Source organism: Argiope bruennichi, chromosome 10, assembly GCF_947563725.1.
Source record: "Argiope bruennichi chromosome 10, qqArgBrue1.1, whole genome shotgun sequence".
NCBI classification, from domain to species: domain Eukaryota; kingdom Metazoa; phylum Arthropoda; class Arachnida; order Araneae; family Araneidae; genus Argiope; species Argiope bruennichi.
In genome coordinates, this window is record NC_079160.1 from 69,748,209 (window position 1) to 69,762,113 (window position 13,905).

A 13,905-nucleotide genomic window follows, 5' to 3' on the forward strand; every position below is an offset into this window, starting at 1 on the left:
TTTCCGTTCTAAAATCGAAACGTGTCAAAGAAATCCCTATCAAAATCTAATGGTAAAAACCACTGAAAGGAAAATTTCTGTCTCTTCTGCACTTGTATCGTAATATAAATGGACGTCAGTTTTATCATCGCTTCTTGTACATATGCCTCCCGTGATAGAATAAATCGAAGTTAAAAACTAAAATGTGTCTTCTCATTGGCCACGTATCTGCTTAAAAAATATGTTTACATTATATATTGAGAAGTGAATTTATATGTAAGAATCGAAATTAACTCACCTGTAAGGGACATATACTTCAGGTTCACTAAGTGTTTCCATTGAAGCGAAGTTAGGCATTTACATTTCTTTGTATGTTACTATCCTCAGAAGACCCTGAAAACATAAAACGCAATAATACATCAAGATCACGGTTTTAATAAATTCCTGTAAATTCTGAAAACATTTAAAAAAGAGTACCAAATTACGCAACATAATCAAAAATAAATTCAATACTTTCTTAATTATAAGATATTTTGTCAGTTGATAACTACTCGGAAAAATTAAAAGTCTTTTTTTTTTGTTGATTTTTTTACTTTTTCGTATTTGTAGTTTAGAGAAAGTATAATAATCGTCAAAAAATTCGAACTCGAGATTTTGATGAATCGTCACGTTTTAGAACTCACCGAGTTCGAAAAACTCATTTTTAGAAAATGTCCGTCTTTCTGACTGTCCGTGATAAAGATAACTCAAAAACGCTTTTAGACGGATGACATTAGGTATACGGTTATTACACCAAATTTCGCTTACAGATTTACGGTTATTACACCGAATTTCGCTTACAGATTTACAGTTATTACACCGAATTTCGCTTACAGATTTACGGTTATTACACCGAATTTCGCTTACAGATTTACGGTTATTACACCGAATTTCGCTTACAGATTTACGGTTATTACACCAAATTTCGTTCATATTTTAAGCAACATCCTTTCAGGAATTCTGTCTGATTGTTCAAATATAATTGAACATAACTACAAAACGAAAAGAATTAGATAAAATTCGTTACACAGATTTAACATTTATAATCTAGACACTTCTCACATTTTGTGCCAAATCCAACAAAGGGTTGACTGTCTGTCGGTCTGTACTTTCAGAAATATGTAAACGCAATAACTCAAAAACATAATGACTTAATTATATGAAATCGGGTATGGCATTTTATGACTACGAGTGTAATTTTATGTCAGTTTCTATCGTCTGGAAAACATGCATATAAGGCAAAAATTCGATTTTTGGATACTATTTACCGCATGACATGAATTAATCATCATATAAGTCGCCAAACATGGCACGATAGATTCATTAAAATTGCTAAATTCACGCCAAAGATTAATATTTCGCAATTATTGCATGCCAATGCCATGCAAGGTATTCTCTGGGATAACATTTTTACTAGCGAGTATGCGAGAAAGTTTTAGGGAAACAATTCCCTCTAATTTAAATACAAATTACACTATTTCTTAAAATAGAATTGTTGAAAACAATAATTGATGAGAGTTCGTTGAAATTTATGTTAGTTGGTAGAAAATCATAAAACTAATGGCGGCAGCATATTTTTCATCTTATGTATTCATAATCTATTAAATGAAACTTAACAGTTTTAAAACGTGTAAGCTAGTATGCTCAATAAATGTGATGCACAAACGGTTTGAATCTAAGATAATAGGATCAAATATTGATGCATAAATGGCTTAAATCTACGACAACTGCCTCAAATATTGATGCATAAATGGTTTGAATGGCTGAACAATTGCCTCAAATATTGATGAATAAAGGATTTGAATCTACGACAACTGCCTCAAATATTGTTGCATAAATGGTTTGAATGGTTGAACAATTGCCTCAAATATTGATGAATAAAGGATTTGAATCTACGACAACTGCCTCAAATATTGTTGCATAAATGGTTTGAATGGCTGAACAATTGCCTCAAATATTGATGAATAAAGGATTTGAATCTACGACAACTGCCTCAAATATTGATGCATAAATGGTTTGAATGGCTGAACAATTGCCTCAAATATTGATGAATAAAGGATTTGAATCTACGACAACTGCCTCAAATATTGTTGCATAAATGGTTTGAATGGTTGAACAATTGCCTCAAATATTGATGAATAAAGGATTTGAATCTACGACAACTGCCTCAAATATTGATGCATAAATGGTTTGAATGGCTGAACAATTGCCTCAAATATTGATGAATAAAGGATTTGAATCTACGACAACTGCCTCAAATATTGTTGCATAAATGGTTTGAATGGCTGAACAATTGCCTCAAATATTGATGTGTGAATCTATGACAATTGCCTCAAAAACTTATTCAATCAACATGATCTTATATCCATAGGTACTACATAAAAATTATATGGAGTAGGTCAATTGTTTAAAAAAATGTTGTTAATCATTTCATATGATTATTACATTTATTGAGTTTTAATTTTAATATATATGTTATTTTATAATTAATAATATTCTAACATTCCCAAAAACTGTTTGGGAAGAATTTGCAAATTTAAGCATCTCAAAATCACTGGATTTTATCTTTATAATAGCTTTTATTTACCGATATGCATATAACTAAATATCAAACTGATTATTATGGTTATCAACTAATACATTTCTTATAAGCTCGTAATCAGAACTAATACAATTACAGCTATGAAAAGTTAAATTATTTTATATAGACAAACTTAAGAATAAAATATTTAACATAATGCACAAAGTTCTAAAAAAAGTCGGTTGAATATTATGTAATCTGAATGGATGTAATCGATTAACAACTCTCAGCAAATATCTGTACCCGAATTGGTTTATCGATAGGCTAATTTTTCTATACTGAATGATACATTTTTCAGAAATTGTTATAATTATAAAATAAAAAATTCAAAAGTAAAAATATTATTTTAGTTATTATTCAGTGGTAAAAAGCGAAAGTCATGATAAAATCGTTTCGAAAGTCGAAAAATTATTGTGCAAACTATCATTACATAAAAAAAAAAAAAAAAAAAAAAAAAATGCCACTCCTCAAATATTAGAGTATTTATTCAAAAAACTTTCAAATTTGATACAGTCTTTTGCTTTACACTAAGCATTGATGGATATTTAGGTTATTTACATTGTCTTTTTAAATTAATTTCTGAATAAACAAATAAATTAATTCAGAAATTCACTAATTGCATTTTTCAGTTAAGTAGGAAAATATTTTTTATAAAGAAACTTTAAACAAATCATTTCTATTTTTCTTTAATCAATTTAAATCCAAAAGTTATATTCGAAATTAATTATTTAAACAATTTTTCCTATATACATTACAATAAATAACAAACAGATGGCAAACTGAATCATATTACGAATTTATATTATAAAGATATTCTTAGTTATTGCTAATATCTTAACTATCCCTTAGTTAATAATGATGTAAAAATCATATAAATCTTATAAAAATCATATATAATAAAATATATTATTTAAATACAAAACTTAGTTAGGAGAAGATAATACTTAAATGGATCCCAATTGAAACGGTTCTTAAAAATTCTTAATATAAAAATAATCAACAGATTTATTATCTTAAATATTTAATGCTTAAAATGACACTTACTTTTGAATGTCCAAATATTGTTATTTAGCAGGTTTAAATATGAAGTAAATATCTTAAAATTAAGGAAGAAACTACCACAAACTATAAAATCATTGCAAAACTTTACAGTAGATATCGAAAGAGATTACATCTACATTAAACAGGTTGCATTTGGAACATTAGAACAATGCATGCTAAATTACTTCATTCAAACCCAATGATGAAGTGCTGGCAAATATTTTTTGCCCTGTTCGTAGCATTCAAACTATTCTTCATATAACATTTCTGTAACATAAATACGCGTTAAGAATTTATTACATTTGAAATGCAAATCACACTTTTGTTATCGTGCTGGGATGTTGATTCAAATTAGGTATATCGTTTTCAAAACTAACATCTAAAGTTGGCAGCATTTGAATCGTTGGCAGCGTATTAATATGGGATGTTAAATAGTTTCGAATATAATACAAGAGTATTTAAATCATTCCAATTATATGATTTATTTTTAATTTTACAATGGAATAAAACTTCGTATAAAAATTGATTCTAATTTATAATTGAATTGCCAACTTTGGCAACAAGCTGGTTCACCCAAAATATTGGTTTTTCTGACTTTTAATTTAGAATACATTTATTTAAAATTTCCTCTGTACATGTTTCCACTTATTTAAAATTTGAAAAATAGGAATTTAATGGTACATTTCTACTACAAATTTTCTGTTGCCATATAGAATTATTTCATGAAATAAGCGATAATTATTCATCGATTATTTTATAAAATTATCTAGTTATTTCACGATATAACTGATCTGATCTATAAAATAACGGATTGCATACTTTAAAAATAACATACTATGAAATATTATAATGTCGGAAATGAAAATTCTACTTCAGAATGAATGGTCAGAAAAGAAATTTTTTTTTAATTTAAAATTCAATGCTGGCAAAAGCAGGCGATTGAATGCAATGACATTAGTTTGGATTTCATTAAAAAATAATGCAACAGATCGAATATCAAATTGAAATATAATAAATTATAAAATTAAAAGAAATCGTACAGAAATAAAACAAGTGCCATTAGAAAAATAATTTTATAAAGCTTTAATTTCATTTTTTTGAGATAATTTTACTTTCTCGAATATATAGTATAGAGAAAGTATAGTAATCATCAAAAATTTCGAACTAGAGATTTCGATGAATCTCCTCGTTTTAGACCTCCCTGAAAAACATTTTTATAAAATGTCCGTCTGTCTGCATGTATGTATGTTTGTCTGTAACAAAGATAATTTAAGAAACTTTTTGAGTTAGACTATTGAAATTTCCTATACGGTCTTTACATCAAATGTTCAGATTTCTGTCAAATTGAGTAAAATCTGTTTTGAGGAAGTCCGTCTGTCTGGCTGTTTGTATACAAGCTAAGACGGTAAATACAAAGCGAAAAGAGGTAGATAAATAAGATTCAGTATACAAATTTGACATCTATGGTGTAGACATCTGTCAAATTTGGATCCAAGTCCAACTATGGGTCTACTGTCTGACGATCTGTATTTTTGGAAACATGTAAACGCGATGAATAGAAAATTCAGTGACTTAAATATATCATATTTGGAATTGGATTTTGTGATTACAAGTTTAACTTTGTGTCTAATCTTGTTACAATTGATTTTGAAAAATATTTCTAAATCACAAATTCGATTCTCTGATAGTATTAATCACATGACAGGAATGAATCGTCAAAAAACTCGCCAAAGATGACACGATAGATTCAGAAAAAAATACTAAATTAAAGCCAAAAGTTTTTGTAAGTATTGTACTCCAATATCATGCAAGGCGTTCTCAGGCAAGATGAATTTGTTAGAGAATATCCAAGAAAATTTTGGGGAAACTACTTCCGTTGGTTGAAAGCTATGGCTGAAAAACAGCAAAACACTGCTCAATTTTTAATTTAATTATATTTGAATCAACTTTCGGAGTTTGAAAAGCGGAGTGATTTTCCTCTAGTAGTGAACAGAACGCACGCCAAATTTCATCATCATCGGATTAAAACTGCAGATTTTCTTATAATACATAAAACATTAGTTTTTTTATATTTGTAGATGTAGATCTGTCTAAGATAGATATAAATCTTGTGTATCAGATGAGTAGAAAAGCGAAGTGCGTCCTTCATACACGATTAGGTATTCATTGCGCTTTTCTTCGGTGTGTGAAATTGAATTGTTTTCAAATACAATAAATTTATCTTTTTGCAAGCTGCTAAGCTTTCATGAAATAACTATTGATGCTGTACCAACTATTAATGATTTAACTGTAGTTTTATTTGTATTTCAAATCTTTTTTGGTTTAGTTTAGCCTTTTTATTTCTACAATGATTTTAATAATTTCCTCTTTCGTATAATCTATGTTTCGTTTTTGAACTTTTATAATTTGAAGATTCGAAGTATTAAATATTTCAGTCTTGATTTGTATGTCTTTATATAATTTTTTAAAATTTGCTCCTAATTATTACAGTAGTAATAAAGTACTCGCAAAATATGTATTTAATTTCTTTTATAGACGCGATATCTAAGGCAATGAAAATTATTGCTATGGAATATGTTTAGAAATACTTAAGTGTTTTTTTAGAAAAAATTGCTCTTAAATAAAATTGATATCACTAAAAATTTACTTTTTTGAATTTTAAAGTGACGAAAACTAATTTATGCAATAATATGTTATGACATTACTTAGAGAAGAAAACGTTAAAATTCTGATTAATTTTAATTAAAAATCTTATTAAAATTTTAGAAATTCATTTTCTTAAAGACCACTTACTACGCTAAAAATAATTACGTGCCAGTTAAGGCAGTTCTAGGCGCAATATTTAATGCCTGAACGAATTTTTTTTTGTTTTATATGTGTTGCAATTTACGAATAATATTCAATCTCAATTTCTAAACAATGGCACGCTGATAAAATGGGCTTGACTTACAAAAATGACTCACATCATATCTGTTATTTTACTTTAGCATTATACAAAATAAATTATGCATCGCTATATAATTAACATTTTAAACTACAGCAGACGTGGTGATACGCTAGTTTAATATTGTTATCGAAAAATCGCATTTCGAGATCCGATTCTATAGAAGATATTTATGTATATGTGGTGGCAGATTTAAGCAGGTTATGAAGCTCCTCTTTTAATAAATTGATCAATTAAGCTTTGTATTTCTTCACATTTTATTACTTAATCAACATAGGAATTATTTATTTTCGGCTAATTTTTTTACTTTACTGACTTTGTCAATATGTATTTGGTTATATTTATTTATTTATTACAACTTACGACTCCACAAAATATGCTTTTTTATACACTTTTATTTAAGAAAACAGTGTTTAGAAACAATGTAATTACTAAGTGAACCTAATGGAATTGATAAGAGTGACCGATTATGCTTGCCGATGTATCGGATGCCATTCGGATACAATGACGTATCTGACAGGCACATCGAATTACTGAATTTTTAGTTAAGTAGGCAATTAATCAACAGAATTAAATGTATAAAAATGCAAAAATCACTTAGAAACGCTTTAATATCACAAATGCAACTTACATTATTATAAAAATTAAAATAACAATAAATGTCCGAAATAGGATGCGTCGTCATCTTATTAGGAAGTAAAATAAATTCGTATGTCAAGGGGTTAATATAAACTTAAAATTTTATAATTTATAGGATTTTTATTTTTGATAAATTCATTTATCTGGCATCTAGGCTAGTAACATCTGTGAATTGACCTGCTCACTTCACTCTCTCAGTTCACTGATCTTGGATAGCTGCCTAAACTAGTCGAAAGACCTACCTAGTCAAGAATCCACCACTGTGTATGTATGAAGGCCTTGTGCACGCTCAATCTGGCATCACGAACTTGATGAACCCACAATGGTGGACAAAGGAAATCTGGATAGTTTCATTACAAATACATAGTTCCACATTATTGGTAAAAGGAGTTACGATTCTGCTAAATAGTCCAAGTGCAGTTTTAACAGAAGCGTATCGTAAGCGAGTAATTAAGATGAATAAAATTCATAGTCAACTTGCAATGCTTCTTCAATCCCCGTCTCCAAAGGCAGAAGATTTGTTATTTAAATGTAAACGTACGTTTTTTTTTGGGGGGGGGAGGGTTACTCATTATGGCCTGCTGTTGATAGTATCCGAAAATCGAATTTATATTTTAGACAAGTTTTTTCCAACCAATTGAAACAAAAATTTTGCACAGAGCTGAACTTTTAGCTACAAATTCACATACCAAATTTCTTTTACTTAAGTCACTGCGTTTTTTAATTATCGCGTTTAAATGAATATGAACGTACAGACCAACAGACGGTTTCATTCCTTGATGAAGTTGGTTTCCAATTTGATATGGATCTACATTTTACATGTTTAATCTGTGCATTCAATTTTGTTTAGCTGACTCAGTTCATTTTGTATTTGTTTACTTGCATTGGAACAGCCAGGCAGATATTCTTTTCTGTAACTGTATTTTGCTTAAATTTTAATAGAAATCTACAAATTTGGTGTAAAATATATACACTGAATTTCATCAGTTTAGCTAGAAGCATTTTATAGTTATTGTGTTCACAGAGAGACAGACATAAGGCTAAAAATATGTTTTTTGAACATGTAGAGGTCGGAAACGAGTAGATTCTTTAAAATCTCCTCGAATTTTTTTAACGATTACAATATTTTGTTTCTATATTTCGCATACGAGAAAGTAAAAATGCAATTCATTCTACTTTATTCCTTATATAACTACTTTATTCCTTATTCCTGTTTTGGTTCATAATTTTCTACAACCACAATAGAAGAATATTTTTTTGTCCCTCTTTCATCCTACTCCTAGTTATTCCTCTATTTTTATAAAACATAATAAGTATTGACGAAAAGGGTGTATCTAGTTTGCCTTTCTTGATTTACTTTATTCAACCGATGACCTGTTGGTCGAATCTTCTAGGAGGGATAGGAAGTAGAGTAAATATGAAAATCGACTAGATGGGAAAAATATCGAAAGAAACAGAATAAAAGTAACTGAAAGAGTTTGATGTAAAATAAGAAAAAGAAAGAAAGCTTTTAGAAAGATTAAAAGGACAAAAAAAGTCACTTGAAAATGCATTAGTAAATGATCCGTATGAAGATTTTTCTTTACCAATGAAGCAATTCCTCCCAAAAATATATTATTTGGAAATATACATCCTAATATTCTTATCAGGATTTGATATTTATTCTATTATTCAAGAGACAATATAATATAGTCTAATATTTAATATTAAATCAATATTCTAATATTGATTTATCAATATTAATCAATATTGTAATATTATTATTGTAATCAATTCGTAAATATTATTACGAATCTATAATAATGCTTCCACGCACAGTTAGTATAACAGCAACAAAAAATAATTTTTACAATTAAATTATATGGCATTCAATATTTACTTAGCGACTAGTTAATATCCTCAAAAGAATATCGGAATAATAAGTTTCAATGCGCCTCTCATTTACTTAATTATGAGAATAGTTAGTTCAATAGTAGCATTGAATATAATGTATTATTGAAAATTTTGTTAATAAAAGATTTGTCATCGAAATCTGCAGTTAAAACCATTGAATCCTATTGCTTGTATCTAGGGCATTTTTTTCAAGCAATCAGCCACAAAACGAAAGGAAAATCGCCAATAAAATAGAATTCAAAGAAAATTTATGTAAGAATGTAATGTTAACAAAATCTTGAAATGAGATTTAGAAATATAATCTTACCATTTTCCTAACATGGTTTTTCTCAAATGATGGTCTTGGAAAAAGTATGTAAGAAACATTTAAAAAAAATTATTCCGTAATCAACAGTAAAAAAAAACACAAAAGTTTATAAATTCGAAGATATATAATATTTTGAACTTAAATGAAGAGAAACAATATAAATCCGAATTTAGTCTTCGTCTTTAGTGAATTCCATAGATATAGGTATACAAAATGAGCATTATTAGCTACAGATACGTTTTAAATTTGAACGAATATGGAAAATGGTATTTGAAAATTAAATTATCTGTAACTTAGCATTTCTTTCTAGTATTGTGCTTTTCAGCGATTTAAACTACATATTTCTGGCTTTTTTCCAAGGATAATTTGTAACATAATTGATAATTCAAAAGATAATCGAATATTTAATTAATCAAAATGCTTTATTTAAAATGTTTTGAATAAAAGTCATTCCAATAAATATCCCAAGTAAAAAAATTCAAAATCATAAAATTACCTCTAAGATTTTCCAAAAACCATTCATCAGGAACGATATATACAGAAAGTCAATTTTTTAAGTGTATAAGTATGTTCTATTAACATTCTTACACTTGTTACATTGTTAACAAATTTGAAAATTAAAATCACAATTACCTACCATTTTCCTAGAACCAGTTTTCTCAAACTATATTACTGGTATAAGATAATAGGGAAATGGTTAATAAAAATTCTAAATGTTTAATTAACTACAAGAGTTTCATTCAAAATCCTTTAAGTAATGGTTATGTTAGGAAAATCTTGACACTAGTAATTATTGCAGTTTATCCAATGACATTTCTTTAGAAAAACGATAAAAATATGATAAAAAGTAAATTCGAAAAACGTGAAAAAATACAATTCTTTTAATCGATAGAATAGATTCAATTTTTACGGAACAATAAAATTGGAGGGGAATTTAATTTAAAATATACAATATGAATCTGACTTGGACACATTAATTTGTTTAAATTGATAATATTTAAATAAATATTTATGTCATTCAAAATTTACTAACAATTGTATCGACAAAATCTTGAAACAAAACAATTTTTGTCTATTAATTAATATAATAACTTGCTATATAAAATGAAAGAAAGCAACTATTTTGCAATTTAGAGCGAGAACAAAAAATTTTGCTCTAAAATTTAAAATATGAGATTCCTATTATTTTTCGAATCCAGTACTTTAGTTTATAAATAATTATGTTAAATTTCCATAAAGTTTATATAAATTTCCTATTTAGTTTCTGTAAAGTTCATATAAATTCCATTCTTATTTTCCATAAAGTTTATAGAAAATAAATGGAAATAATTTTACTCACAATTATTACTGATGATCTGGTAAATATTATGTGGACAAAAATCTCTTTCTAAAATTTAAAATACGAAATTCTTATTATTTTTCCAGTCCAGTATTTTAATTTCTAAATAACTATGCATAAAATAAACAATTTAAAATTTACTTATAATATTCTTTTCCAACAAGGTTCTAGTTCTAAAATTTGAAATCAAAGATTTCCATTAAAAGTGGTGATAGTTTTTTTCAACAGTCTGTTATATGAAATAAAAGAACAATGAAAATTCTACTAAGGCATGTCAACAACAATTTCAACTTTAATTTGAAACCAGAGAATCTTGTTATTTTCCCAAATATTATTTCCTTGAGTAAATTGTTATATAAAACAAATGGACACATTTCAAAATTTTTCAAATATAACATCAGAATCTCAAATTTGAAATCAAAGACATCCATTCCTACTATTTTCTTAGTATCATCTAAGAAAAAATCTATTGTATGAAAAAAACTGACACAATTCTAGATTTGCTATGTAGATATTTTACAACAAAAATTTGAAATTAAAGATTCCAAATGAAAATAGAAGTTATTTTCGTTACACAATTATAGAAATTGTTATAGCTTCAAATTTGTTAATTTAAAAATATGACTGCAAAATTTTGTTTCAAATTAATTGGAAATAAAATATCCTATAGTTTTCACAGTGTTATTTTTTAAAAATCTGTTCACAGAAATAAATGAAGATAATTCTAAAGTATCATGGAAAAAATTAAATGAATAAAATAATACTCTAATTCCAAATCAGAGATTTTTAATGAAGGACAGAAAGGGATTTTTCTTGAAGAATTTCGTGGTGCAAAATAAATTGAAATAGCTGAAATTTTGCTAAGTTTTATCAACAAAATATCAAAATGAAAGATTCATATTATTTTCTAATTTTCTAAGAATATATTATTGAGAAAGAATGGATTCAATTCAAAATTCGTTGTGCAAATGCAATGTTAACAGAAAAATCTCTCGAAAATAAAGACCCCTATTGTTTCATTCTAAATCATTTCCCGAGGAAAACCTGTTACACAAAACAAAAGAAAAATATCCAAAAATAATACATTTTCTGTCAATACACAATATAATCCCTAAGATTTCCCGCATTTTACCAAAATCCTGCATGCTTTTTGTTGCATAAACAACCCATGGCGACTCAATCCAAGCAAGTGACAATATTTACAACTGCAGAAACGCGAGAGATTTTAGGTGGTAAAGTAACAACCGCAAGGGTAACGTAAACAATCGAATCGATTTTGCAATTTGAGCATTTTAGGGACGAAAAACGAAGCACTGCTTCAACTTACCAATGGAAGGACTTGATGATTATCGAAGTGTTAATATTTCATTGACTTCCTTCCCCCAGCACATCGTAAGTACCCGCCATCTTGGGAGGGCAAAAAAAAGAGGGGGTGGGGAGTGGAATCTTTTACCTCCTTGAGTAAAATTCTCCCGTCATCCAGCTTTTCCGAGGAGATGGGACCCACAAAGCAGATTCCTTCAGATGAGACCGGCGCATGCGCAGGAAACCGCTCTAGAATCGTCGAACCTGATGGATTAAGAGAATGGGGCTTTGGATATTTCCAGATAGGAAAGATTTATTGTTTAAAGTAGTAGCTTGATTTGTTGAGATTTTTGTGCAAACTTTTCCATTATATATTTGGTGTATTTTATATTCAAGATACGATATTAAAGTATAATTACTTTGCGAATGAATGGCATAGAGGTCATAATTAAAATTTTAGTTATAAATCTAAAATCGAATACGGAACATTAAGTTTGTGATAGGAAATATCAAGTAAAAATGAATAAGATCTTACCTACATAAAAATATCTTATAAAATATCTTACATATCTTAAATGATAATAGCAAAGTAATGTAGCTAATTTTTCGATGGCATTCTTTAGCACGATGACTAGAAAAAAAAAATTGCGATTTTGCAGCTTTTGTGACTCAAGACTCTTTTTTATGAATGGCAACGCCTCTTTACAAGTGAATTACATGATTTAAATATATCTTAAAAATAATATATATTTGCAGAATGAATAAGGTAACTAAATCTCAAATTTCTAAATTTTATTGACTACCGTTCTTCGAAGGACAGTTGCAGCTCAGCGACTTTCAGTGGGAAATATACATGAATACAATCAGCTGTCATGATCAATCATTAATTGCCAATTTACAGTCTATATATAATGATATAAATTGTATAATTTTGAAATGCAAATGTTTCGACAAAAACTTGGAGTCAATACATCTGTAAAGAAAGTCGTAGTTATAAAAATAACAGAGAATACAGAAAATATAAGATCTTTCAATACTAATGCATACCTTTATTAGGTATGAGGAATTCTACACTTTCGAGATATCATAGTATCTACCTTCCTTTTTTCAAACATTCTATTTTTTTATTTTTTCTCTTCTTGGTATAGTAGGAAAACTTGGGGGAGAGAACTCCTTTTAGAGGTAATCGGATCTAACTAGTTTTTTTGTTTTGTTTGGACAACTACATATTGTGAAGACCACGTTTGTGAGACTTCTTAAATGAATTTTGAAAAGAAGAATTATGAAGTCATCTTTAACCTTTGTTTTAGGTGGGCAAATGATTTAATTTGATTCTTAGATTACTTTTATACTGTTTACAGCTTAAGTGGTTACTCTTCTAAGTGCAGGTATTTGTTCAATTTCTTGGAGTTCATGCTGATTGTAATATATGTTTTTGACGGTGGTTCAAATCACACAGTCCACGAAGTTCTAATGATGACAATAATTTTTTTTGTTAACCGCGATACTAGTAACTATGTTAACAAAAATATTTTATTGATTTGTATGAGTCAGACCAAAAAGTTTAACTTAAGCAGGCAAACAAATTTTTTTCGGAATAAGATTTTTTTTTTAGTTTAGTTTAGTTATATAAACGCCCCGTTGTAAAGTAACACTAGGACCATTTTGGGACGGACCTTGTAATTTTGAACCACGGTCAGATGACGAGGACGACACCTGAGCTGGCACCCCCCTCTCCACGCTACACCACACCAGCGGGAGGACGTTTGGCATGACGGATTTAACGTGCAATAGACCCCCTTACACGACGGTTTTTCGGTGGAATTGGATTTCGAACC

The 13,905-nt window shown here is 28.2% G+C and overlaps 1 protein-coding gene across 2 annotated transcripts in view; it reads right to left on the bottom strand.

Annotated features, from left to right (window-relative positions):
• Window positions 1-12,261, bottom strand: part of LOC129988901 (tumor protein p53-inducible protein 11-like) — an 83,896-nt gene extending 71,635 nt beyond the window's left edge. Inside the window, exons 1-2 of one of the 2 annotated variants that reach the window (XM_056097185.1) lie at window positions 12,090-12,261; window positions 278-372 (exon numbers count right to left, since the gene is read on the bottom strand). In XM_056097185.1, coding sequence (XP_055953160.1) covers window positions 278-336 — 59 coding nt within the window. In that variant the 5' untranslated portion in view covers window positions 337-372; window positions 12,090-12,261. Of the gene's footprint in view, window positions 1-277; window positions 373-3,643; window positions 3,663-12,089 lie in introns of those variants that run through there. The other variant, XM_056097186.1, reaches the window with a different exon arrangement.
• Window positions 12,262-13,905: the final 1,644 nt, after the last annotated feature.